Source organism: Lathamus discolor, chromosome 3, assembly GCF_037157495.1.
Source record: "Lathamus discolor isolate bLatDis1 chromosome 3, bLatDis1.hap1, whole genome shotgun sequence".
NCBI lineage: Eukaryota > Metazoa > Chordata > Aves > Psittaciformes > Psittacidae > Lathamus > Lathamus discolor.
In genome coordinates, this window is record NC_088886.1 from 105,552,883 (window position 1) to 105,579,916 (window position 27,034).

Consider the following 27,034-nt stretch of genomic DNA (forward strand, 5'->3'; position numbering starts at 1 on the left):
CAATCAGCCAGTCAGAATCTACTTCAATAATGATGAAAACAGCACAGAAGAAAGGAGTTTTAATAGAGAAGTTTTGAGCCTATATTATCAGTAATTTTTCCAGCCTACACCTGCTAAACAAGCTTCTCTCAAGTACAACAATAGTTACCACAACTCGGTCAGAATTTAAAAAGAAAAATAAACACACACACACAAACCAACCAAACAAGAAAACCAAACCAAAACAAAACACACAAACTAGAAAATTTGTTGATTCTGTGCAACCAGAAGAGACTGTGGAAGCAAAGAGCTGCCGCAAGTCTGACCCATACTCAGTTTTTCTTGTCAACGAACATGTTACCCACCAAAACCTGCTTTCCTTCATGCCCAAATTCAGTTTTCACTTCTCATACTCAACTCTTGATGCTTCATTAATCCCTACACTCTAGTATCTGCTGCACTATACTGGAAACAGCCCTATGTATCTTGCTCTTGTTTTTTCCTCCCAACTCACCCTCTAACGGTGTTTTGCCTCCACCACACTCTCTCATTGCCATTTTTACTGTAAAGTCCTTTCAGATTTTTTTTCCATACTGGAATTTAAAAGATCAATTCTTGTCCATTTAAAACTTAAACACCAGCATAAAACTATCACATAAGAAACTATGTCACCACCTACTTTTTTTTTTTTTGCAAAAAATTCTATTCCTTCTCTCATCATTGTGGTATGCTAACATAACTGCAGAGAAGACAACAAAGCTGCAGTCAAGGGTTACTGAGGAGGACTAGGCAGAGGCAAATCAACTATTCAATCACCTTTTCTTTAGTGAAAGGAAAAGAAGTGCATGCATCTATCACTCAAGAAAAAAGCTTATGCCAAAAAGCCTCAAGAGCTTACTAACAGCTAACAGTAAGTGTATGCATGTCCTCCAACTGCTAAACTGACTTAAGTGTCTTGCACTTCCACACTGTTCTAATGAGCTTTATAGCACTGTCATGCATCTTCAATATGAAAATCTAAAAATGCATCAGAAAAACCCTAAAATTTAATTCTTGACAGACTTTGAAACCCAAGTATATTTAACTTGTTACCTGTGGATAAAAGTAGTGTGCAAAACTTTGGTCCCCACCAGAGAAAATTCTCTTTACACAATAATACTCCTCACTGTCTGCAATAAGAATAAACACATGCAACTGTGAAAACATGAATTTGAGAAACGATTAAGACACTGCAATTAACACTCAATTAGGTAAAAGTTCCTTTGTTACATAACCTCGCTGAAGCAGATACTTGCAATACAATAGTTAAGACTATCATTAACTGAGATAAATGCTAACAGCTCTAATCTTTATCTCCAGTGCTAACAAAGGATCTAATCCAACAACACAAGCAAGCATGTATTACCTACAGCAGAAATGGACTGTAGGGAATAGAGCACAGTGAAAATGAACTGTTTTAGGAGAAAGTGATTATAGTTCATTCTTAGTTTAAATCTCAAAACTTTTAAGACATCATAAAGAAAGGGGAATCCAAGAAGTAAATACGCCAGATGTTGCTTACCTGTAGTTATCGGGCATTGAGTACTATAAGGAAGCCAGTTTCCTTTTACTGTGAAGGGACTTTTCCTATTACTGGTTGTTCCTGTACCTAATTGCCCATTACCTCCAAGTCCAAAAGAATAAATTCTTCCAGATGAAGGAACAAATGCAGTGGTGTGCTGCCTAGGGCAAACAAAATTCAGTAACAGAAGCCTAAGCATTATAACGTGCTTTGTGCAGGCAAACCTAAGAATTGTTTTAAACAGTATGTTAGAAGTCCTGTAGTATCAAACACTCTACTTGCCTACTGGCAATACTCTGCATTTATACTCCAACAGGCAATATTCCATTTTCAAGAATTTCAATGAATGGAGATGCCAAGTTCTGACTTGAGCCCCTGCATAGCCACAGCCTGGCCTCTAGAGCATCTCTCTAGACATTCAGAAATTTGAATGTTTCTACCAGGCTGGCTGCATCTCCTTTCCCCTCCCACTCATCTCAAGTATAGATGCCCTCTCTCCCATTACAAGGGAATGGGTCCACTCAATGTCGACCTAACTGCTAGGTTGACATTTACATATACATTACAAACCAAATAACAAAGTGTGTCCATCTTGTAAAAAGTTATGCTGCCTCCCTCATTTTGTCATATATGCTGGGAATATTTTGAGTTTCTTTGGTGCTATTTATAATACGTGCAATAAAACCCATTAGGAACTGAAATGCCATACAGTGTTACAGATATTTCACAAAACAAATTATGTTTCCACATTTTACATTTATCCTCAGTGATGCTCATGTACCCCCTTCAAACACCCTTACTCTAAAGTAGAAAATGATAAAGTGACAGCAATAAACACCTTCACACTGATTAGTCACACTTTCAGTTTAGAAAATCAGAGCCTCTCAACACAGTATAACTTCCTTTACTTTTTCTATTGAATGTTTTTTAAATCCCAGTAAGGTCTCTAAATACCTTTTGTTAGAGACCATCTTGTATTCCCTAACAAAACAAAACAAACAAAAAACCCAAAAAAACCCCACAAACAAAAAACAACCCAACCCAAAAAACCCCACAAAAACAAACAAAAAAAGAAACCACAAAACCCCCACCCAAAACACAGAATAGGCCTTACCTGCCACAAGTTATCTGTGTAACAACACTTCCCATAAGTTCAAAAACTTTCCTTGGGTTTATCTCATGGCTGGTAGAGTTATGGCCCAACTGACCATAGCCTCCAGCTCCAAATGTAAAAACTCCACCTTCCTAAACAAATAAATTATTTTCATTAAAAAGACAGTAACTTTCAGAACAAGAAACTTAACAGAAAAAAGGGTCTAATAAGTCTCCCACTTTGATGATTTTAGAGCTGCGGAGAAAGGAGTGAAAAAATACATGCACAAGAGGGCTCCGAGACACAGAAGGGTCACAAGTTAACTGCAGTTATTAAAACATTGCACAGCTATTGAGTATTACCTCACTCATGTTAAATTGTGTTCTTATAATTTCCACATTATTATACAATAGTCCTGCCATTAACTTGTGTCATTAATAGACACTAATCCTTGTTTTCCATCTTTTCCAGTTTTCCTAATGAACTACAAGAGTATATAAACTCATACTATTAAAAAAGTACACTTCGGCTTTTCAATTCTGAATATAAATTTCAATGCAATTACTAAATAAGAAGCTGCCCTCGGGGAAGGGCTAGCGCACTGCAGGGTTGGACTAGGTATCGGTCGGTGCTCGGTTGGGTGGGCTGGGGCGAGTTATTGGTCGGCTGGTGCTGAGGTGTTGTATTCCCTTGTTATTTCCTTTATCATTATTATTATTGGTGGTAGCAGTAGTGATTTGTGTTACACCTTAGTTACTCAACTGTTCTTATCTCAACCCATCAGAGCTGCATTCTTTTCTATTCTCCCCTCCGTCCCTCCGGGAATAGGGGGAGGGCAAGATAGGAGGGGGGAGTGAGTGGACGAGTTGTGTGGCAGGGTTTAAACCACGACAAAATTACAATGCAATTACTAAATAAGAAGCTGCCCTCAGGCAGACAATGCAGGGTATGACTCAAATAACCGGTTTCATTACTTGAAAGCATAAGAAACCAGAAACTTTAAATATTGCTGTAAGACAATTTAAGTGTTTTTGATCAATTTCATCAAGAAATTAACCAAAAAACTTGAATGAATGTTAAATCAGAAATACTATCAGAGATTATACAATTTAAGACCACTTTGAAACTGCTGATTTTCAAACAGTTTTGAAATTGTAAAGCTGTTGCATCCAATTCTACTCTGCGTCAGACTGGACCTCTGCTGGAAATCATCATTAAAATGGCAGCAGCCACTGAGAAAAACCAACAGCCTCATTCACTGAATCAGGATAACAAGTTGTGAGGGTTTTTCAAAAATTCAGAAAGGCTTGAAGAATGTTCACACATATGCAGTACTGGCTACAAAAGAGGTAAATCAAGACCCCTTGTTCTGCTAGGCCTATCATGCAGGGGAAAAAGGAGCTATACAAATTTACAGTAAATTCAGTATCTTAATCAAGTTCATCAGCTATAAAGCAAATTTAAAGTTAACTTCTATCCATGAAAAAGGGAAAAACATTCAGAATGCAAGTTATAGATACTGTTATCTTTACATGCTCCATTTTCCTAACCTCACACAATAAACCACTATCAATTTCAGGATTACAAAGTTGCCATATCTTTTTCAGACAAAGCGAAAGAGTATTTTAGGACAAAAAGCAACTGTTTGTCAACTGTCTTTTCCTTTCACTGTAAAAGTTTAAGTGTGTATAAACAACAAAAGTATGACCACGCTTAGGTAAATCGTAGTCTTCAAAAACAACTTTTAACCTGCTGCAGTGTAAAATTTCAAACCGAGACATTAAAAAACACATTTTCCAATTTTCTTCAGAAATAATATTAAACCCAGTTACTTTCAAAATGCTAATGCCTTCCACAGTAGTATTCTGAATTCAACAGTTTCAGACACAAAATGGGTATTTAGTTGCCTGCCCAAATCTTGATCAGCCAGAATTGTTTGCTACTGCTATCAGTAATAAACTCAAAATAATCTTCTTATATACTGATAAATCTTACTGAGTGATGAACAACAGGAAACTTCAAAATGTTAATACACACTGATTTATACCTAAACACTGAAGTCTAATCCAACTATCAAAACATAGAAAGAAAATTACAGGAGTCGATCACTTGAAGTAGAACACAGATACACTGTTTTACCCACCACAGAATGAAGGTAGTTATCATCACTTGACGAAGTACACTATTCCCCACTAAAATGAGTGTAAGAAAGAGCACTAGCATTATACATTGTGTTGCTCCAAAAAGTTTCCAAATAGGTTCAAGAGTTTAAAAATAAGACTCCAAATAATGCATTTAACCAACAGTTATGTATAAAGCAATTTGACACACCTCTATATGAACATGCCACACAGACACAGAAGCACGCTTTATTCCCAAATCAAATTTGAAATAAATGATCAACTTTTCATAGAACTTCACACTAGACTTACTAGTGGATTACGTACACCTTTAATTTCTTCAACTGGTTTGCCAACAGTATGTACTGCTGCACAACAGCGGACAGAAGAGAGGAATAAGAATATGTGAAAGAAACAACTCTATAGACACTGTGATCAGCGAAGGAGGAATGGGAGGAGGTGCTCCAGGCACCAGAGCAGGGATTCCCCTGAAGCCTGTGGTGGAGACCACAGTGGAGCAGGCTGATCCCTGCAGCCCCTGGAGAGACCATGGTGGAGCAAATATCCACCTGCAGCCTGTGGAAGACCCCACTCTACGGCAGGTGGATGCATCCAAAGGAGACTGACCCTGTGGAGAGTTCACACTGGAGCAGGCTCCTGGCAGGACCTGTGGCCCCATGGAGAGAGAAGCCCATGCTGGGGCAGGTTTGCTGGCAAGACTCATGACTGCACAGGGAACCCATGCTGGGGCAGCCTGTTCCTGACAGACTGCACCCTGTAGAAGGGACACACACCGGAGCAGTTTGTGAAGAACTGCAGCCTGTAGGAAGGACCCATACTAGAGAAGGTCATGAAGGACTGTCTCCTGTGGGTGTGACCCCACGTTGGAGCAAGGGAAGAGAGCAAGGTAGAAGGAGCAGCAAAGCGTGATGAACTGACTGCAGCGTCCGTTTGCCATCACCTTGCACCACTCGGGCAGGAGGCAGAGTCTGGGAGCGAAGAGGGGTGAAGAAAGTGTGGGTTGTTTTTTTTTTTTAAGATTTGGCTTTATTCCTTATTACCCTACTGACTTCTGATTGGCAATTAATTAATTTCCCCAACTCAAGTCCATTTTGCCAGTGACAGTAACTGATGAGCAACTTGTTTGTCCTTATCCTAATCTGTGAGCATGTAATATATTTTCTCTCCCCATTCATCTGAGAAGGGGGAATGATGGAGTAGCTTTGATGGGCACCTGGCATCCAGCAAAGCTGAACCCAGCACAACAGCAAACAACCACACACACCAGTCCCCCCTAATTAAATTCAAAGTTAACTTGGTCTGATCAGTGATGCAGGAGGCATTAAGAGTCTGAAAACAGATAATCTCTTTAGTTAGGATACAGTAATGTAAATTTCAGTATCCGCAAAATCTTCATAACACAACACATACTGTCTCATCAGAAATGCTGTATTTTTTATACTCAATTTCACTAAATCTGACAAAAATTTAAAACTACTTGAAGACTGATTGCATTTGGTAAAGTTTTTTCAAATACTTAACCATTCTTCCACTGTTTCTTCAACTTCACCCAACAAAATGTGAAGAAATTTTATGCAGAATTTTATTATTTCCTATTCAAGTAGTATCTTCTCCTTAAAACATTAAAATATCAAAGCATAAATACATTTTTAAATATTGTACCTTTGTAAGGGCAGCAGTATGATCTTCTCCACAACATATATGAACAACCTTCTGAGTTCTCAGTGACTTTAGCAGCGTAGGGACATACCTGTCTGAAAAGTTTAATACAGCAGTAGATCACTTACTAGGAAAATAAAATCATAAAAGAAATAGTGTTGCTCATTTATGTGAATTCTGTTCCAGTCAAACAAGCACTTTAAACCTGCTAGTATCATGCAATGATTGTGACTAAGTTTATGTATCTTTGAGAAGTGTTATTACAAAAAAACAGAGACTACTGTGCTGAATGAAATACTTCATAGCGAACAATCTCATTTCCTTAGCACAGGATCATATGACAATATATAAATCAAGAAATACGGAACAGTATGTCAGAACTCACACTGGCCATGAGAAACAAGAAGACCTTTTGAGTTATGTGCTTTATGTTTTTAAAGTGCTCCTCTAAGTTGGTATCAGCTGGTCATAGTTCAGTATTGCTAAATGTGTAATAGAAAGGAACACAGAATAATTAGGAGGCACAACTAAGTTCCCTTCACCTCCAGTACAAAGGAACTTTGTCATCCAGTTGCACAAAGGCAGCTTTTTTAGATATTAATGCTAAGGTCTTAAAATTTTTCACGTATGCCATGATGCCTGGAAAAAGCCCTGTCAAGCTAGAAAAAAGGAATTTTACTGAGAAGTGATACTATATAAAAAAAAGGGTCATACATATTCCAAGGAATATGTAGAAGCAACTGAAGTCTCACACAAAGATTTTATTTCTGAAAAGTACATGTAATTTTCTTATTAGCGTGACCAGATTTATAGCATTAATTCAGATACGTAGTTTAACCACCAAACATTTTTCTTATTTCAAATAGTGTTGACAACAGTGAATCCATGAGAAACAAAACCAGCCATAGATTATTCTATGCTGTCGTGGTTTAAGCCCAGGCCGTAAATCAGAACCACGCAGTCTACTCCTCTCCACTTTTCTTCCCCCCGCTCCCAGAGGAATGGGAAGGAGAATCAAAAGAATGTAACTCCCACATGTTGAGAGAAGAACAGTCCAGTAACTAAGGTATAACACAAAACCACTGCTGCTACCACCAATAATAATGATAAAGAAATAACAAGGGAAGACAATACAATACCACCCACCGATACCGATACCTAGCCCGACCCAGCAGAGAACTAACTCTTCCAAGTAACTCTCAGTTACATCCTGGCCACGACGTGCTGTGGTATGGAATACTTCTTTGGTCAGTTTGGTTCAGGAGTCCTGTCTCTGCTTCCTCCCAGCTTCCCCTCCTCCCTGGCAGAGCATGAGACTCAGAAAGTCCTTGGTCACACTAAACATTGAGCAGTAACTAAAAACATCGGTGTTACCAGCGCTGTTCCCAGGCCGAAAGTCAAAAAACACAGCACTGCACCAGCTACTAAGAAGGAGAAAAAATGACTGCTACTGCTGAACCCAGGACATATACTACACTGTGTGTTACAAGAATCTGATAGCACACACTCCCCTCTTGGACCCCTGAGCACAGATAGTGTGCATGTAACATAAAAAAAACTAACAAATGTTTTTTTGTCTAACCTAAACACCTGATAAAAATCATTAATGAATATCAGTACCCTGGTAGAGGAAATTTTGGAAATTATTAGCTAAAAATTGAGAACGACCATAAAAATGTCCTGAGAAAGGCACATATTCATACGGCAGTAAAACATTGAAGATGCCTTAAATGTGTCTACAAAAGACACTTTTTTTTTTTTTTAATAGATTACTGGTTTTGTCAAGCAATCTCATCTACCTAAAATTCAGTTCAAACTAACTACTGCATAGTATCTTATTTCAACCTCATTCAGAAAGCTTAAGCTGCAGAAAAATCTAGAACAGGGAAAGAAAACAAGTCAAGCAGGCTAGAATTTCAACATAACATTGTCAGAATTTTCATTACAAAACAGCAGAGGAAAAAAATGGCATTCCTTATGCAATCTTGTATGACAGCAGCACTCCCTGACTATATTCAACTGAGGTTTGCTCTGTCTGGTCCTGTTCTAGAAATAGTTCTGTCCTTAGATTCACAAACCAAGATCTTTAGCACCAAATTTTATTGAAGTTTACTTACCATTATCATCATTAAGACCCAGCTGCCCAAATTTGTTGCGTCCCCATCCAAAAATGGCTCCAGAAAGAGTTAGCACAAAACTATGAGCTCCTCCAGCTGCAATCTGTGCAAAAGGGATTCCTAGTAGAGATTTAATCACTTGTGGCGAGTTTTGTTTTTTATACTCGTAACCTAAGCCAAGCTGGCCATATTTATTTTGTCCCCAGGAAAACACTTCACTTCCTGTTTAAAGGAAAAAAAGAAAAAGCACCAATACAATCAATACAGTTTAATTATATAAAGTTTATTTATTTTAAGAAATGCTAAAAGTTACACAGTTAATCTTTAAATACTGTTTAGTTTGAAAATGCATAAAAATTACTGACTTCTGAAGCAAAGCATTCTTGTGTAATTTGCAGACATTCAACCCAAATATTTAATCAAAGTATTTAAATCACATTCATAACCCTCCAAACTCTTCTTAACATCCCTGTTTCAAACCATGTTAAATAAATTGATTTTGGTTATTACAAAACAAGATGCTGTTTCCATTGGGAGTTCCACTACTGCATGTATTTATAGGCACAGATCTTTTTAAAGCTGCCTAATGGACATGCAAAAATCTCCAATTTCCAATCACAAGCCTCATTTAAGCTTTTATACAGTAACATACTTCATTTTCACATATCAACGGAATTACATATATTTTAAAATTGTAAATGTTGTATTAATGATATTAATTGATGAAGCACTAACTTTGTCATTTGATGGCTTACAAAGAAAAACTGAAGAATCAAGAATTAGAGAGCTATCTGCCTCCAAAATAAAACATTCTATGGAACAACCAACATTTTGCCAATATGTTTACTATCCTAAAGATCAACACTAATTACAAAGATACTTTGGTTTTGCTGATGTGATGTGCTACTCAAACAGTAATGTTTCAACAACCAAAACAAAATCAAACCAAAACCAATGAGACCAAAAAAAGCCCTAAACCCACCACTTTTACATAAAACAATTTTCCTAACACCAAAGAAATCCTATACCAATCATTTACAATCACATGAACTAATCAACCTGATCCATATCCAATATAGAGATACAAAAATACTATGAAGTCTCCTCTCAAAACACAATTCAAGTAAGTTTATCCCATTTTCCTCCCTGTACAAGTACCTTTTCCATACCATAACCTCACTACATTGCAAGTAATTTTGTGGGTTCTCTGCAAATCAGAAGAAAACCCAAAACAAAGACAAAACTACTTTAACAAAGCATGTGAAGAGCAGAAACATAGAGCTGCAAACCCATGAACTGGCAATAGGATACAGATGTTGTATATGAAGCTCGTGAGTAAAATTCACCGAGTGAATTTTAAATTGCAAACTCCTATTAAATTATTGCACCTCTGACCAATAGAACACTTAACAGCATAATGCTGATACTCCCCACATCTGCTGCTTATCTTAACCCAGGCAAAGGGTTATTTGTAAATCTGTCTGACTGTCCTGAAAACAAGCAATCTCACTATGTTATAATGGTGAAGACATAGGTAATGGCAAAGAAAACACTTAATATGACCCCATGAAAAGTCATGTACAGAATTAAAGCACGTACAGTCAGTATAAGCTGTTATACAGAACAGTAAAAAAAAAAAAGGGAGAAAAAAAAAACTAACCAAAAAATCCCCAAAACATTCAGCATACAATTAACACCTATCTCCCAACAACGTTAGTTTATATTTTAACTACATATTTTCAAGCACCACTGTCAAACTAAAATCTTTCTGGGTTTTGTGGTTTGAGGTTTTAAGTTTCTATTAACCCCATCCAGCAGCCAGTTCTTCCAAATGGAAGTTTTGGCAACAATTTTCCTTTGTTACAATGAAATAAACAAGCAGCAAATTTAAATTCATATTCATTCTGGAGAGCTATATTAACAAGATATGCAGTACTCTTACACAGGTTAAGCCAACTAAGTATGTTCTTATAGCCCCAGCAAAATTTTGGAGACAGATGTTTAAAACTTTCAAAAGGTGGGTTACAATATAACATTACATTTTAACTGTAGAAGCACCAACAAACCAGGGGCTTTGCAACAGGAAAGTCAGACAAGGAAGTCATTGCCTGCAAGCTTCAGTAACTTGAAGTTACAGATTGAAATACACTAATAGACAAAGCGGCATGCTAGCAGAATGAAAAAGAAACAGGACCAAAATAAGGAGAGAAACAAAAATTAATTAAAAGGCAGTTAGATGAAAGCAAGATGATAAAGAGCAAAAAAAGGTAAGAAAAAAAAAAGCAGAACACAACATTTGTTTGTACCTTTATTTTTTAAATCCCGTCATTAAATTACACTTCCCCTACCAACCTGAAATCCCATCTGTGTTATGTGGTAGCATGTTTTTAAAAAAACATTTCCTCTATAAAACTAACTAGTGTTGAAACCTTTAGAATTACCTGGTAAGAAATTACACAAAACTTCAGAAGATCTGGCTTACCTTTTGAGAGTGCTAGCGAATGATAATAGCCACAAGCTACTTGAACAATCTGGATCTCTGATAAGCTTTTAATATTTCTATTGGGGTAAGAAAACAAGAGAAAGAATTAAGCTGCTAGTTCACGGTACAGAAATATGAAGTCACATAAAAGGGCAAAATACAGAAAGTGAATCCTTTACAGTGAAGTATATATAAAACTAATTTAAATATCCTAACTTTAATTAGAAGCTATTTAGTAAAGTCTGAAGTCAAAATTGCTTCTTTTTTAATGCTTTCAAGGGCAGGTTCTGTCTTATCTTCAAGTTAATATCACCAGTAAAAGACCATAAGCAAGAATTAGGGAGGCTCACGTGTTAGGAAGGAGATGCTACACGGCCAAATGGAGGAAATAAATACCAGATGCAAGAAGAAAATTATTCCTACTTTCTAGTTTCCAAAAGAAAAAGGTTTTGTCATTTTCTGTATAACAATATTAGAGTTACAGTCTTTATCTCACACACTCAATTTTTCATCTCTACCAACATCAAGATCATAAAAATCAGAGAATACCAGGCTGGGAGGGACCTGAAGGATCATCAGGTCCAACCTTTCTTGGCAAAACATGACCTAGGCCAGATGTTCCAGCATGCTGTCCAGCCAAGTTTTAGAAAAGAAAGTGTCCAGTGTTGGGGAATCCACCACATCCTTAGGGAGATTATTCCAACCCTGACTGCTCTTATCGTGAAAGATATCTCTCACATCCAGTCACAATCTCCCCAAAAGCAACTTCTAGCCATTACCCCTCACCTTTTCCATGACTCCTGTAAAAAGGGAGTCATGTCTTCTTTATGGCCATCCTTTAAATACTGAAATATGGTGTAAGGTCTCTCCTCAGCCTTATTTTCTCAAGGCTAAACAAACCCAGTTCTCTCAGCCTTTCCACATAGGACAAGCTTTCCAGTCCTTTCATCATCTTTGTGGCCCTTCCAAGGACAGCCTGCCCAGGCAGGGACCAAAACTGAACGCACAACTTGAATACAAAGTTCAGTTTACAGAACTGTTAAGTATTGCACGATATTATAAAGAAGTTGCAAACACATAAAAATGTGCATTAAATGTAGTATGCTTTCAACTTCTGATGAGAAAACCAGGAGTTTCTAAAAGGCCTCTGGGTTTTTTAGTTTGAAATAAAAAAAACTTCACAGTAGTTACTTTTATCTTTCATATTCACACATATGTCATAGATAAACATGATAAAGTTAGACATTACTAACATTTCAAGGAATTGTTACTTTCTTGTGTCTTTTTCCTACGTAAAAACCAAAATCAGAAAAGAAAACTTCCAGCTTGCAAAGATACAAACTTCCTGCTACAGACAGTTCCACAGATTTCAGTGAACCTATTCATCACAGTAAAAATGTGGACTTCAGCTAGCTGGAACACTTACAGCACTCTGAAAACAAGCAACTGAATCTGGCTAGCACTCATTTTTATAACTAGAAGGCATATTATTTGATCACAGCTAAAATTTGCTGTGAGAACTGCGAAGATCAGACAGCAAACATACCTTCTTCAAATGCACTCCCACAACTGGTTTAACATTCTTTTTCTCTAACTTCTCTTAAAGAGCAGTTACCAATTCCTACTTACATTATTAAAATACCCATCCTACTTTTCCGACATAACTGTCATTCTTAGTAGAGAGCTATTTAAAAAAAAAAAAGGAAAAAAAGCAAACCAACCAACCAACCTGTACCACACTCATCATGTGAGCTGATTTTTGAGAAATTAAACTGTCTACAGCACATAAGTGCCATAACTAAAATACACTTTCTAATGTGTGTTTTTAATTATAGCAACAGAATAGATTAACCAATATGATTTAACTCCTTTTTTTTTTTTGAAAAAAAAAAAAATTTATTATATACTAATTTCTTTTAACCTGGGCACTCTGATGCATTCCTCTGTTCCCGGCAAGCCAAGCTGTCCATCAGTAGCCAGACCCCAAGCATATACCTGACCCTTGTCATTCAGTGCAAGATTGTGGGCTTCTCCGCATGACACAGCTACAATATTTTGGGCATCCAGTGCACCAACATGCTCTAAAATAAATAAATAAAAAATTAGTTGCCTAAAACAAACTACTAAGGAAAGAAAAAAGCTACTAAGAAGCTACTGCTGTTCAAGACACTTATACTCAGTACTAAAATATCAATTGAAATGACACAGAAGTAAGCCCAAAAGTCTGCCAAAACATTCTTCATCTAAAATTATAAGCATGCTGTTCTAGGAGAAGCAAGTTAAATTCGACAGCCAAAATTAACCAAACAACAAGTATATCTGGAACAATATAAGAAGTGCACAAAAACTGCAGCTTGATCATAATGGTTCCTTCTAATCTTGCCAATCTGAAAATGAGTGCAGAAACTAATTAACATTAAGGTCAAATAGATTATTGTCAAATGACTACACGTGTAGGCATTATGTAAGAGGAAAACATTCCACCACAGCAAATTAAATTCACCTATTCATTATTAACAAAAAAGCCTGGAAAACAAGGCAGAGCAAATTAAAGACTAAAGCTACTGATTTTGCAATGAGCTACACAATGTCCTCTTTATAATGCAAAGCTCTGTAGAAACAGATCCTAAAGAGTAATTTTTCTAGATATACAGTGCATGCCCTGAAAACCAAACACTAAAATATCTGCGTTTCTTTTTCCAGCATCCTGCATCAATACCTTTAAACAAATCTGGCAAACTTTGTTTTCACGCTTATGATTTGCGATCATAAGTCTAACATTTTCATTTCAACAAGAGTAAATCAGAGAAAGACTATCAGGGCCTGTTCACTCAGGCTGGAATTTTCAACAGTCCTCTTAAATAAGAGCCTGCTTGGACATTTTAAACACTTTTCTATTCCTAAGAATGGCACACCACTGAAAAAGCCTGTGTATCATCAATGTAATATGCACTGTAAACACAACCCATCACAGCCTAAGATGATTTCCAAACAGTAGCAAATAGTATCTGCAACATGACAGGCACTCAGTTTCCAAAAGAAAGTAAGACAAACAGCAGACATCAGTTCATTCTTTTAAACAGCTGGTCTGATTAAAGAGGTTACCACCCCAATTCAACCCATTATGGCCTTCACAGCCCTACTAATGGAAGGGGTCATGCAAGTGCTCTCCAGTTCAGGCAAGATCATGCAGATTAGCTCAGACCATCTTAACCAGCTGCTAAACTAGCCAGAGTGACTGATACAGGTTAAAGAACATTCACACAGTCCCTATGGTAAGCAGAGCTCTGTGGGGAGAAAAGAGGGAAGGCACAGCTAAATAGTGCCAGTGGTGACACAAAGGTGGCAAAGACATGCAGGCAGTGACAACAGCATCTTAACAGGAAGACATTCAAAAGAGAGCATCCACCCATTTGTAAAGATACCGAGCCTCTTTATATTGCGCAAGAAAAGTTATCCCAATGCACTGACTTCACGTTAGAACACCCAACAGCATTGTCAGTAACTTCTAGATGAAAGAAAAATTAGGGAGGAGAACATTACAGTTCTCATGGCTGCTGTGCCTGGGCATGTTAATAAAGAAAAAATTAAAAATAGAGAGACTTATAGTATATGTTTCTCCATGACACAGAAAAGCTCATGCAAGTCATAAAAAACAAAAAATTAAAAAAAAAAAAAAAAAAGACCAGAACACAGAAGTCAAATATTTTTGCAGTAACCTTAACATTTAAAAGACAATTCAGCATCATTTTCAAAGTGGGTAACAATTATTCAGGCAGTTTGACAAGCTAAGTTTCTATTCATGTTCGTGAAGCAAATACTTGCATAAGATTAAAGTTTATCAGTTTTAATATTCATTTACTGTTTCCCAATAGAAGTCCAAATTAGTTTTAAAAAGTTACACATCAACTACACACACAGACCAAAAAAAAAAAATAAAAAGATCACAAAAAAAAAAAAATTCTTTATTTGGCACCAAAGCTGAAACTCTGAATAAAGGAGTACTAAAATACTGCATAATGACTTATTTCTATTTGAAATATTTCTATCAATTATTGTGCCAAGTAACTCATAAAATTCCTATAGCAGTGATTAGAATAAACTCTTACTAAGCCTTTTCAGTTTGCTTACGATATGCCGTAAGTACTGTCAGAAGCACTGTTCCACATCTCTCAGTAGCGTACAGCTATGACTCACATGCACAGCTCTGAAGGGAGCCCATGTGCACGCTCCTCTGCAGTCCCTGCAAGATGTTTACCCACTTCTGCTACAGAACTGTACTAGCAGGAAGCAGAAACACACATTTCACATAGATGTGAAACTTCTTTGAGCTTTTTGTTTCCTATTTAATGCTTCAGGCTTTTCCAAATCCTCTTCCCGTCGCACTGCATATGCTGAAAAGTTTTTTATCAAAAGTTGTACTTTCAGTTCATAAAAAAAAAAACCACACTGCTTTAATCAGACCTGCTCTACATCACATATTAGATGATTAAAACAACACAGCATGGTATGCCACATGTTTGTTTCTACCATATTACAGTAGCCAAACCCACATATACAGTACAATGCTAATCCATGTACTAAAGCAGGTCACCTCCTCTTGAGATTAACAACAGCCACTGAGTCTCCCATAGCCTCAGGTAAAGTGATTTCATGCTGGAAATAAAACACAGTGGCACTGTCCAGCTGCATGGCAGACAAAAATATGAGGGGGCATACATGTTTCACAGTTGGTCATTTCCAATTGTCACAAGATGCAATCCAAGCAAAGGAATGCTTTCCAAGTTAAAAACATGGCCATTCTTGGAAGGCCCACTGTGCATACAATTCAGCACACGCACAAATGCTTGGCAATCTTGACAGAATAATGAAAACAAATACATGCACAACTAAGTACTCCCCGCAATTCATTACTTCTAAACTTACCGGGTCTTTTCCTGGCTTTTTCATGCCCTAGTTGTCCTAGATCATTGCATCCACACGTATAAACAGTCCCATCATCCAGGACAAAAACAGTATGTCTCAGTCCACATCCTACATCTCTCACCCTTTTATTTAAGAAAAAGTCACTTTTTCTGGGTTCTAAAACAATCTCTTCATCAATTCCACCTAATCCAAGCTGTCCAAATGATGCGTTTCCCCAGCACAACATGTCTATGCTTCTTTTGATCACAGTGATCCTCCAACTTGACTTTTCTAGAATATCCCTTCTGTGCAGCTGTTAAAGGAAAAAAAAAAGTGCAGTTCTTTTAGTATTGTCCTCAACATTTACATTACCTTCTATAAAGCATGTAATCCATAAATTCACTTTCTATATACCGGTATATTGAAATACTGAACAATTTTTAAGACTGTGATTTACTTTCTTGGACAGTATTTACATTAACTTTACAGTAAAATGCTTTCCTTCCTATTTCAGATAATTTTTTTTTAAGATGTGCAAGTTCCCAGTTTTATAAAACTTTTTTAAAGTACCTTTCTTTGTTAAACTTCTCTAATTCCTAATCCAGATCTATATATAGTGGCAGTCATAATCAATTCTAACAAGTGGCAATGACCTCAAACATTTTTTAAGATGGTAAATACTCGTGTCATTGCATGAAGAACTGCATGACTCCAGAAAGCACCGGGTACAGCCTCAAGATCATCCCTCAAAACATTTGACTCATAGCTTGGAAAAAATTGGTCACCTCTGATCAATCCAGTTATGCAACACAAAGAAGAATACGATGTGTCAATCATTACATTTAAACAACTATGAGTCAACTGAACTTCCAATTTTAAAGAAAATATATAGGCAAAACTCAAGTCACCAGCCTTCAAATGCAAACAACGAGCTACAGCTCCATAGTCACCCTGCATAACAGGAGGCCGCATACACAAACTCCCCCATACAAACCCCCAGCCCTAACACCTAAATTTTAATTACCAGTGTTTGTGATAACAGACTCTGTACCTATCTGGAAAGAATACAAAGCTACACTTGTCTTTCATTTTCAGTATTGCAGATGATGAAGAAATTATGGCAATGATTTCACCATTACTCATACTACACTTCTGTGACAGCGAGTTTACCCATATTTTCAGAACAATTTAAAAATCAATGCAATACAGTGTAAAATTTCTGTAATTTTTCAGCTCTGACCATTATTTGGAAGACAGCATGACTAATGGAATGTGGAATGAAATGCATCATGAACGCATTCAGTCTTATGTGCTGCAGGATTTCAACACATATAAACTGCTCCAACATAAAACTGCTCACACTAGCTAGCACTCAAGTGTTACACAAAACAGAAAAGGGCCAAATTCTTGCCAGCACAACAAGATGATCTATTTTTCCCTGCAAAAGTCAAAATGCAGTAAACAAGATGCTTATTTTTGTGATGTCATAAAAACCCCCAACCAAATAAAACTAGAACAGTCAAACAACTTAAAATATATTGCTTTCTGTTTACCTATCTCAGAGGATGACGCATGGTCAAATATTTCCCTAGCTATCACTAGCTATATCCTACCACATTCAGAAGGGGACATCAAAACGACAGTCTTCGGTTAAGACATAGCTATGCAACAGCAAATTTCACACATTTGTAGCAGTGACTGCAATGCAAGCTTCAACCTGCAACACAAGAAGTGAGAAAAGATGTATGAGTATAGAGCGTTAAGATTTCTGTAGTCAAGATTTATCTCCACCTCCAGTGGGGCAAGAGGAAACGTTCTCCTTTCAGCTGAAACAGGTACGTATCGCCATAGAAAGTGGGGTTTTTGTTTCTTTCTTTCTTTCACGAGTCAGTATCCACAGCAGCTTTGTACTTTGATCTCAGACCACAGCAGTATTTTAGCCCTGTACGTTGCCATCAAGCCAACTCACGTTGTCAGCTGCTAGATACTACCACGCGTGACGTCAAAAGCAGTCCAGTGCCGACACCAAATACGGAACGCGAGGGAAACCACCCAACCCCTTTTCTATCAGCAGAGGCAGGGCGGGTAACGGTGCCACAGGAAGAGTCTGGATGTTTCCCGCAGACTGGAGCGGGTGTGTAACGCCGCTGCGCCCGGCCACTCCGGAGGCCGAGCCACACGCCCGCTTCAGCGGTCCCTTCGCGCGGGACACAGCAAATGCGGTCAGCCTGCGGTACGGGTTCCACAGCTCTCCTTCCTGGGGCACCGCTACCTCGCTGGGCTCCAGAGAGAGCGGCCACGGGACGGAGTGAAGGAAGCCCCGGCGGAGGGGCGCAGGTCTGTGGCCGGAGCGGGGCCTCCGCCCGTTCCGACGGGGGCGGTGCCAGGCGCCGAGGTCCCTCCACAGCGCGCCCCATAACTGCTAAGCGGCATCACCCATAAACGGTCCTAACTGCCTCGGCCCAACGGCCGCCCCACGCCTTCCTGCCTCCCCTTCCCCGCTCCCCCACCCGAGGGCGGCCCCGTCCACTTTCTTGTCCAACCCGCGGGGCCAAAGGGCGGCAGCGCTCGCGTCCGCGGAGGTCCGACAGCGCACCGCGGAGAGACGGAACTCACCGGCGAGGCACTCCAGCTCGGTCAGCTCCGCTCCACTTCCCCCGGCGCCGCGATGTGATGCCGCACCCAAGCCCGGCCCACCCGCCGCAGTCACCCACCGGCCACAGCGAGGGTGTGAGCAGCCCAACCCGGAGCGATGACAGGGCCGGGCCGCCACTTCTGCGCAGGCGCGAACTCAGCGGGCGGGGCCGCAGCGAGCCCGCTTCACCCCTCGCCTCCTTCCCACCCGGCCTCGTGGTCAGGGGCGGTGACGCAGCGTCGGCGCGGCGTGACGTCAACCCGGAGCCCAGGAGCGGGCTGCCCTGTTTGCCCGGCGGGGCCTGGGGTGCTGGAGTTCGGTTCTGCATGGCTTCGGTGCCCTCGGTTGGGCTATGGAGAGGCTGAGCGAGAAGTTGACAGTAAAAAAAGAAGTGTAGGGGGATGAGCATGAAGTGGGGAATGAGGGAGTGATGCTTCCTTCTTTCCAGTGTGCCCGCGGGACGGCACTGGAGAAGAGCAGAGCTGGGGCAGGAGGGGGCTGTGAGCTGTGGGACAGTTTCCGGGGTGGTGATGGCAGCTCTGCGTTAGCCTTGGTTTGGTAACCGGTGAGCCCAGGGGAAATACAGCTGAGTTAAAACGGGACATGATTGTATCGCATCACTATTTTTAAATCAATAATTTAAAAAAATGAGTAAGTTCTGGGGCAGATCATTCCCTCCATGTTTGCTGAGGAGAGATCTTTGTGATGTCGTATTTCTCGTTCCCTGTGGAGTAGTAAGAGACTTGGTGGTGTGTTACTAGTCTCTGTGATCTGTGGAGATACGCAGAAGCCTTTGCTTGATCTCGAGGGCACGAAAAGAATGAGATCAGTGAACAGGAAGGAATTGGATCCACCAGGAAGAAGGAGGAACAAACTGTCCTTCATACTCCAATTACCTGTCAGTAACTTCTGACAGGACGGGAGAGTGATGGAGGTGGTGTTGCCGCAGCGTGTGGCAGCAGTGCAAAGGCCAGTCGGGCCTCTGGTCCACTGGGTTCAGGGTTCAGGGCAGGGTGTGTGTGTGTGTGTGTTGCTGTATCCCCCCAGCAGAAACGAAGGCAGATTTCTCAATTCTGCATTCTGTTACAAGCTTATGTCGGTCTTGGAGCATCCACAGGGTGGGCATGTTAAAACATTTTGAGTGAATGTGTATCTGTAGTGGAGCAACTAAATACAAGTTTATATGCTAGATACATTTTTAGCTTTTTTTTTTTTTTCCCTCCTAGGATTTTGCTTACTACCAGGAGGAAAATACATTGCAATTTATGTAAGTGGATCAGGTTGGGAATCCTTATTTGACAGTTTCTCTGTAGCAGTACCAGGGTCCACTTTTATGTAGGTCAGGAAGTAAAAAAAGCCAGGACCAGGCATACTTCACGGCAAAGTGATTCTGGAAACTATGGGGTAAGGAAGTTCTGTGTTTGGTGTCATTTTGGCCTGTAATGGAAAGCATTTAAATAAATAAACCCACCAAGCAAATGGGATGTCTTGGGCCAGCCATTAATTCCTTTGTGTGTCTAAATGAATAAGATTCTACAGGACTTCTCAGAATCTGCGGTTGTAGATTTATCAGTAAAGATCCAAACCAGAAATATTAAATTCATACATGGAGAAAATGAGATAGCTGCGTAGCTGACAGAGGCTAAATGATGCAGCACTTTTCAGGGTAGCAAATCCCCAGGTTTGTTTTTTAAAGGAGAGATGAGTGAGTTGCCTTTTTCCATTCTGCATGTAAGAATGAAAGGTTAGCAGTAGCTGCTACACGTAGCAAATGGAGGAAAACATTTAATTCATTTTCTAGTTCTAATCTTCCTTCTCCCTATATTTGACACCACCAGAGTAATAACTGTGAATAATCCCACTCTGAAGTATATTTTAAATAGTCATTCATTGTGCAATGTGTCCTCTGACCAGCATGTGGGGATATGTTCATGTACTTGAGAACACTGTATGCCCAGTACAATTTTTACATGGAAAGGGATTTTGCTATAACTGGCCTAATTCATTAACTAATATATAAAGGGTGAAAGAACATATAATGTTGCACAAATGTCAACTCCCTTCTGTAACAGACATAGCTATTTTATTTAAAAGAATTATTATAGTCCTAAAATCAGATTACTGCTGGTTAAGTAATTCAAATGTATCTTCAAATAAAGTATAGCTGTATTTTTATTCTCTTTACCACCTATCTTAGCAAATTTTATTTTCTCTGCCGGAGAAGCCATACCCTGCCTGTCTTAATGCTTTGAGAGTGCCCCTTCCTTCATGGGGCTAAAGATACACAGGCAGTGAAGGAAAGAGTGCCTGCTCTGATGCCACATCACTGATTGGACTCCCAATCACTTAGTACAACCATCTCTGCATCCACTGGCATTAAATCTGCCAAAATGTGGTTCTCTAGTTGCAGTGGTCAAGAGAACTGCAGGTGAGCATGCGTGCACCTCATTATTTCCAATGTCCACTCTAGTCCTTGTAAAAAACCCCCAATATTTTGCAGTGACACAAAATCCAGTGAAAACAAGACATGTAAGTCTGGTTAACTTCAGGGAAGACATTTATTTCTTCTGGGTGCCTTAGCACAGAAGGATTTCTATTACAACTGCACAGTCTTCTCACTGATGGTCACAACAAACAGGCAACTATTTTCAGTTGCCTGCCATTATTAAAATAGCAATGCTTAGCTACTCCTGGTGATTGCTGTCAGCACAACTGTGGTTTTTAAATTCTGTCGCTGTTAATCACCCATTCAGATAATGCAAAAATTAAAAAAAAAAAAAAGTATATACTGTTAATTAACATATACCTTATGCTATTACTGGAAAACATGGAAAGCATATTTTTGAAGGCTACAGTGTTATAGCACGAAACTTCCTGTGTAGCTGATAACAGAGATGGACTGTTCTCTGCCTCCATTTTCTCCTGGCAACAGTGAGTACATGCTTTAGAAACATTAGTTCCTCATTTCAGACCTCTTTGTTTACACTTTGATGTGTCACAGACTACAGAAAATAGACATGGGTGTTCAGAACAGCTGATAACACGAAATTAGAGATGTCAGCATTTTGCTGTGAGGAATTACTAACCTTTGTGTGAAGCCTTTGTGTAGAATATTCTTGATTAAGACAAAGGAAAGGCTTTAGAATGCAAACAGCCTGACGAGAAAGGTACAGTGAGACCTTTTATGCCATTTCAGTTTTACATTTTATCTTTATATTCTTCACAATACCAATTTGGATGTTAGTAATTAAAGTGCCAGTGTAGAGAGACAGACATAACTCACATACACACACAGTACACGTTTTATGTGCTTTGATACTTTATAGCTTAGCATGTTTTAGTTCTCTGTCTACCCACCCTGCTCATTGTACTAATTCTGGTTAGCTCAAATGCAAATATGCTTACAAGTAAGATCAATTATTTAATAACTGATGGTGACACAGTGAAAAAAAAAAAAAAAGGAATGTTTTTTCACCTGTTCGCGAAGGTAAATCACTATATAAATACTAAATTGATTGTACTGCAAGTTCTGTGTCTATCTATCTCAAGGCACCTAATTAAGGGAGCTGTTTAAGGATAAGCTGAGGAGTCATACCTTCAAATAAGATAAGCAAAACCAAAAACCTGCAACACCCTATTCCCCTCATCTCAGGTAACGAAATATATCTGAAATATCCAAAAGAATGCTTCTCATCATTTATTAGATGTAAAGAAAATGGAAAAGCAGTGAAGGTTAAGAATGAATCATGGACAGGAAGACTGGAGTGAGAGAAACAAGCTGACCTCTGCATTAGGTATGAAGCTTTTGTGCTCACAAACTCTTCTGCGGATCTCGTATCACCCAGCCCACACAAATTGCAGCTGGCACGCAGAGGACTACCCCATATCCTGGCAGTATGGCAGAAGCTGCACAAGTGCCAGGCACCTGCAGGCTGGGGCTGAAGATGCTGAACATTTTTGAGCGTCCTACACAGAGGGTTGGAAGTGCAGTCCCTCCACACATGCAGCATGTTCTTTTTCTATTGCCATGATGTTTCACGCTATTACACGAATCATTCTGTTATAAATAGATTAGCAGACAAGGTGCTAACCAAACACCAGGAAAAGTTCCCAAGTAATCCAAGTGTTGGATGCTGAGACAGCAATTCACATGTAATTAAGCTTGGCTTTTGGTCAGGCCAGCACTGATCTTTGATTTTTAAGGTGCAGTCCTACAGGAATACAAGATCAATAATTGAGCTAGTTCTGCCCTATAGAAACCAATCTGAGAACACAGTGAACCTCAGCTTATAAAATAGCAGCTCCAAGTGGTGCCACATGCTGCAGATTCTGACATGACACTGTGTCTTTGCATGGCAGGATGATGAAGCACCCTAAAATTAGCCTTCTTACTATTTCGTAAAGAGCAGGCAGAAAGGTAGCAGCCTGTACTGAGGAGAACAAAGAGGCACAGGAGAGGACGAGAACCAAGGCTCACACACAGGCTGGTCACACTACTTCATGGTGAGCACTCTTGGCTTCTTTGCAAATTTCCATTTGGATTGTTTAGTGTCATTTCTTATCCCAAGCACTGGGTGACCTAGTTGCGAAAAAAGAAAGGTCTTCACGTAAACAGAGGTGGGGTGGAGGGATCTGCTCTCTCAGGGGGCTTGGGAGAGAGCAGAGAGGAGAACTATCTGTGAAAATTACACAGATGGTCTCTTTTCTTAGATGTGTGGTGGGACCTGGCATTTAAGTGACAGAATTAAGTTTGTTGTTACTGGAATAGAATTGGGAATGGAAGAAAAAATCGAGCTGGTATGGAAACCAGAAATACCACAATAAAGCCCCTTCTCTGTTGAACCAGACTGAGTTTTTCCTGATATTCAGCTCTCTCCCCACCCCATTTATTGGGTTATAAGTTCCTTGGATTTACAAAGAGTAAGATTTAAAATTAAAAAAAAACCTTCCAGGCAGTAGGAAGATTAGCATGGATGTGTTTGGGCATGGGAACAGAAATAGTGAAGGAAAAGGTCCTACACCGGAATAATGCTAGCAGAGGACAAGGAAAAAGAAACTGTAAGGAAACATTTGAATATCAGAGGGCACAGTAGGCATGACATGAAATGAACGTTAGGGTGGATTGCTACGAGAGAAGACAAAACAGTATGCGTCTCTAGGAAACCTAGGACATCAGCTAGGTGTAATAGCCTGTGGGCCTGTGCCTAAACAATTGTCAGGACCCACTGTTTTCTCTGTTCCTGTGGCAGGACTATGAGATAGTAGTTGAGAAGAAAATAAATCTGAATTATAAACCAACCAGTATGTTTGAACTACATTCAGCTGTTTCTGTTATTAGTTATCACTTAAAAATATGTGACTATTTTGCCACAAAGATATTTCTCTTTAGTGAAGATGATTGGACAGTACTCAGCAGCTCAGGGTAAGACTCATGATTTCACATATATTACTGAAACCTAGAGGGACACGATAATGTAATATCTATTTTGGTGCAGTTAGCAAGTCATAGACATTTGGTATAGCATGGACTGAAACATTGTGTCAAAGTGATAATGAATCTGTGCTATTTCTATCACGTGCAGTACATGACATCTCTGTTCAAAAAGTGGATTAAATATTCACAGTGGACAAAGACTCATGGACAGATGGAAAATTACATTTCTCTTGCAGAAGTTGTTAAGCTCCACAGAAATTGCATGTGAGCAGTCAGAGCTCAGAGTCCTTGGAGGGCTGTAACACTGAATTTCCTATGATGTCAGAATGAATTTAGAATAAAAGATGAAAAAAAATATTTGGGATAGAGAAGGCAAGTGAGCTGTAGAAGAAGAAGAATCAAATCCTCATGGCTGTGTGAAAAACAGAATCACTGCTGCTACCTACACACAATTCATATGTAGAGAAACCTATTGACTACTCATGTTTGCAGAGATCTCTTATGCCAATACTTAATAAGCTCCTATTTAGGAAAGAAAAATTGCCACAAACTTACAGTCTTTCATTTCTGTTTACTTAGACTGCAGTTACACTTGTCGATTTTTTTAATATGAGTGATTTAGAGGCTCTTCTTTCTCTCCAGAAAATCTTGGACAGTGTTTTGGGGGTAATGTTTCTTTGTTTATTTGGTCTACCAGCATACAACAAAGTGTTACAATTTAAAACTCCAAGCTTGCAGAAGGGAGGCCAAAGCAGCTATATATCATTTGGAAGCAGAAACAGTAGAGCAGCCACCTGTGCCAAACCTCCATTGCATTTAGCTGGCTTTTTTCTTCTTGGGTCGGGAGGGAGATGATACCAGTGATTCATCACCTATGTCTGACTGATGAAGGCTTTCTTGTCATTAATGCCAGCAAGCCACTAGGACACCACTAAATATGATCCCAATCAGAAATGATTATTTGGGGAGTACTAAATAGTTCTCACTTAACATATGTATATTTACTTTCATAAAAGAAAAATACAGGGCCATTTCCAGCTCCTCAGCAGGGTTCTTGAGTAGCATTATTACTTTTAAACATACATAGACATAAGTCTGGGAGTAGTCCTAGGGCTTGGATCCCTAAGATTCAAGAGAGAGTGTTCTGGAGACTGTCTCAGGGAAAGACACAGCATTTCTACAGTATCCAACTGAGACACATGAGTTCCTGTTCATCCCATGACTCAGTGGAGACATCCAGAACCAGACAGATTACCAGCAGGAAAGTCATCTTGAAACTCCAGTTTCAACAGAAAGCGCTTCCAGAACAGTTTTTAGCCAGTAGACTTGTAAAAAAATATTGTGCCCAATGTGATCAAATTTTTGCAAACAGAAACAATTCAATACAAACAAGTATGCTTGTAAGTTTGTAGCAAACTTGGTGAGGCTAGCTGGCTCGTTAACAGACAGTATAAATATTACAAATTAAATGCCTTTGAATATAAGGTTGTGGGGTTTTTTTTAATAAAATGAACAAAAGTAATGCTTGCTTGGTGTTACGGCCGAGTGGTTGCTTTGTAAACAAATAGCATTAGGGTTAAAAATCACTTTTCCTGAGAGGCAAATGACATGTGGTCTTTATAATTTTTCTTGACCTATTATTCAAGTTTGAGCCTCTAAATAGCTCATTACCATTATGAATCTGTTTATCTTCTGCGTTTATAATAACCATAAGCATTAAAATAGTATGTTCGTAACAATAGTAATCCCTACTGGCTTCCCTGCAGAATTACAATAGACATGAACCTAGAAGCATTTTGTTTATAACCATTACAAATAGTCATAATTTCCAGTGAGTTATATCAGCAATCATCTCTTAAGAATAAAGTATTTGGGATTACGGTGTCTGCATATTTTCAAGTCAAATTTATGAAAATTGTTATCTTTTGCTTAAGATTTAGTTTAGAATACTTAATAGTAATACATATAATCTTAATGTCTTCACTTTAAAAGTTCCTGCACCATCAGTTTTACAGCTAATTTTTTTTTTTTTTTTTTTTTTTACAGCTAATACAGCTAATTTTGACTAAATACAATTTAAATTTACTTTTATTCTGAAGTGAGATTTTAAAGTTCAAGAGAAGAGAAGGCTGCATGGAGACCTCATAGCAGCCTTCCAGTATCTGAAGGGGGCATACAAGGATGCTGGAGAGGGACTCTTCATTAGGGACTGTAGCGATAGGACAAGGGGTAACAGGTTAAAACTTAAAAAGGGGAAGTTTAGATTGGATATAAGGAAGAAGGTCTTTACTGTTAGGGTGTTGAAGCACTGGAATGGGTTGCCCAGCGAAGTTGTGAATGCTCCATCCCTGGCAGTGTTCAAGGCCGGGCTGGACAGAGCCTTGGGTGGCATGGTTTAGTGTGAGGTGTCCCTGCCCATTGCAGAGGGGTTGGAACTAGATGATCTTAAGGTCCTTTCCGACCCTAACTATTCTATGATTCTAATTACCAAAAAAAAAAAAAAAAAAAGTTTACAGCTGTATTTCATAAAACTTGTAATATTTTAAAAAATTGAGAAATTAAAAATTCAAATACCATCCTTATCTCTGCCATAATGCCTTTACACATACAGCACTTAATCATAGAATGGCTTGGGTTAGAAGTGACCTTAAAGCTCATCTAGTTCCAACCCCCTGCCATGGGCAGGGACACCTTCCACTAGACCAGGTTGCTCAAAGCCCCATCCAACCTGGAAACTAATAATATATTTGTTGTCACATATTTTCTGATGTAAATATTTGGCTGCATGGAATCCTGCATCTCAGGATCTAGACCAGAGGGATCTTCACATCTCTGCAAAAGAACCAAAGATTTTCTCTTGCACCATGTATATAGAGAACAAGTATTTCAGGATTAGAAAGCATACAGTATGTAAATAATTTCTTTCCTAAGTTTTTCAAAACAGGACAGGAAACAATACTGCTTGGAACACTGTTATTCCTCCTCAATAGTTTCAATAATACAATAAAAAGGAGTCTATGGGAATGCA

General features: G+C 39.0%; 1 protein-coding gene across 3 annotated transcripts in view; it reads right to left on the minus strand.

Moving 5' to 3' along the window:
* HERC4 (HECT and RLD domain containing E3 ubiquitin protein ligase 4) overlaps positions 1-18,728 on the minus strand; it is a 38,756-nt gene extending 20,028 nt beyond the window's left edge. For 2 of the 3 annotated variants that reach the window (XM_065670954.1, XM_065670952.1), the window contains exons 1-10: positions 18,554-18,728; positions 17,551-17,654; positions 15,959-16,250; positions 12,954-13,113; positions 11,033-11,109; positions 8,551-8,772; positions 6,437-6,528; positions 2,655-2,785; positions 1,541-1,701; positions 1,072-1,148 (exon numbers count right to left, since the gene is read on the minus strand). In XM_065670954.1, coding sequence (XP_065527026.1) covers positions 1,072-1,148; positions 1,541-1,701; positions 2,655-2,785; positions 6,437-6,528; positions 8,551-8,772; positions 11,033-11,109; positions 12,954-13,113; positions 15,959-16,184 — 1,146 coding nt within the window. In that variant the 5' untranslated portion in view covers positions 16,185-16,250; positions 17,551-17,654; positions 18,554-18,728. Of the gene's footprint in view, positions 1-1,071; positions 1,149-1,540; positions 1,702-2,654; positions 2,786-6,436; positions 6,529-8,550; positions 8,773-11,032; positions 11,110-12,953; positions 13,114-15,958; positions 16,251-17,490; positions 17,655-18,553 lie in introns of all 3 variants that reach the window. The other variant, XM_065670953.1, reaches the window with a different exon arrangement.
* Positions 18,729-27,034: the final 8,306 nt, after the last annotated feature.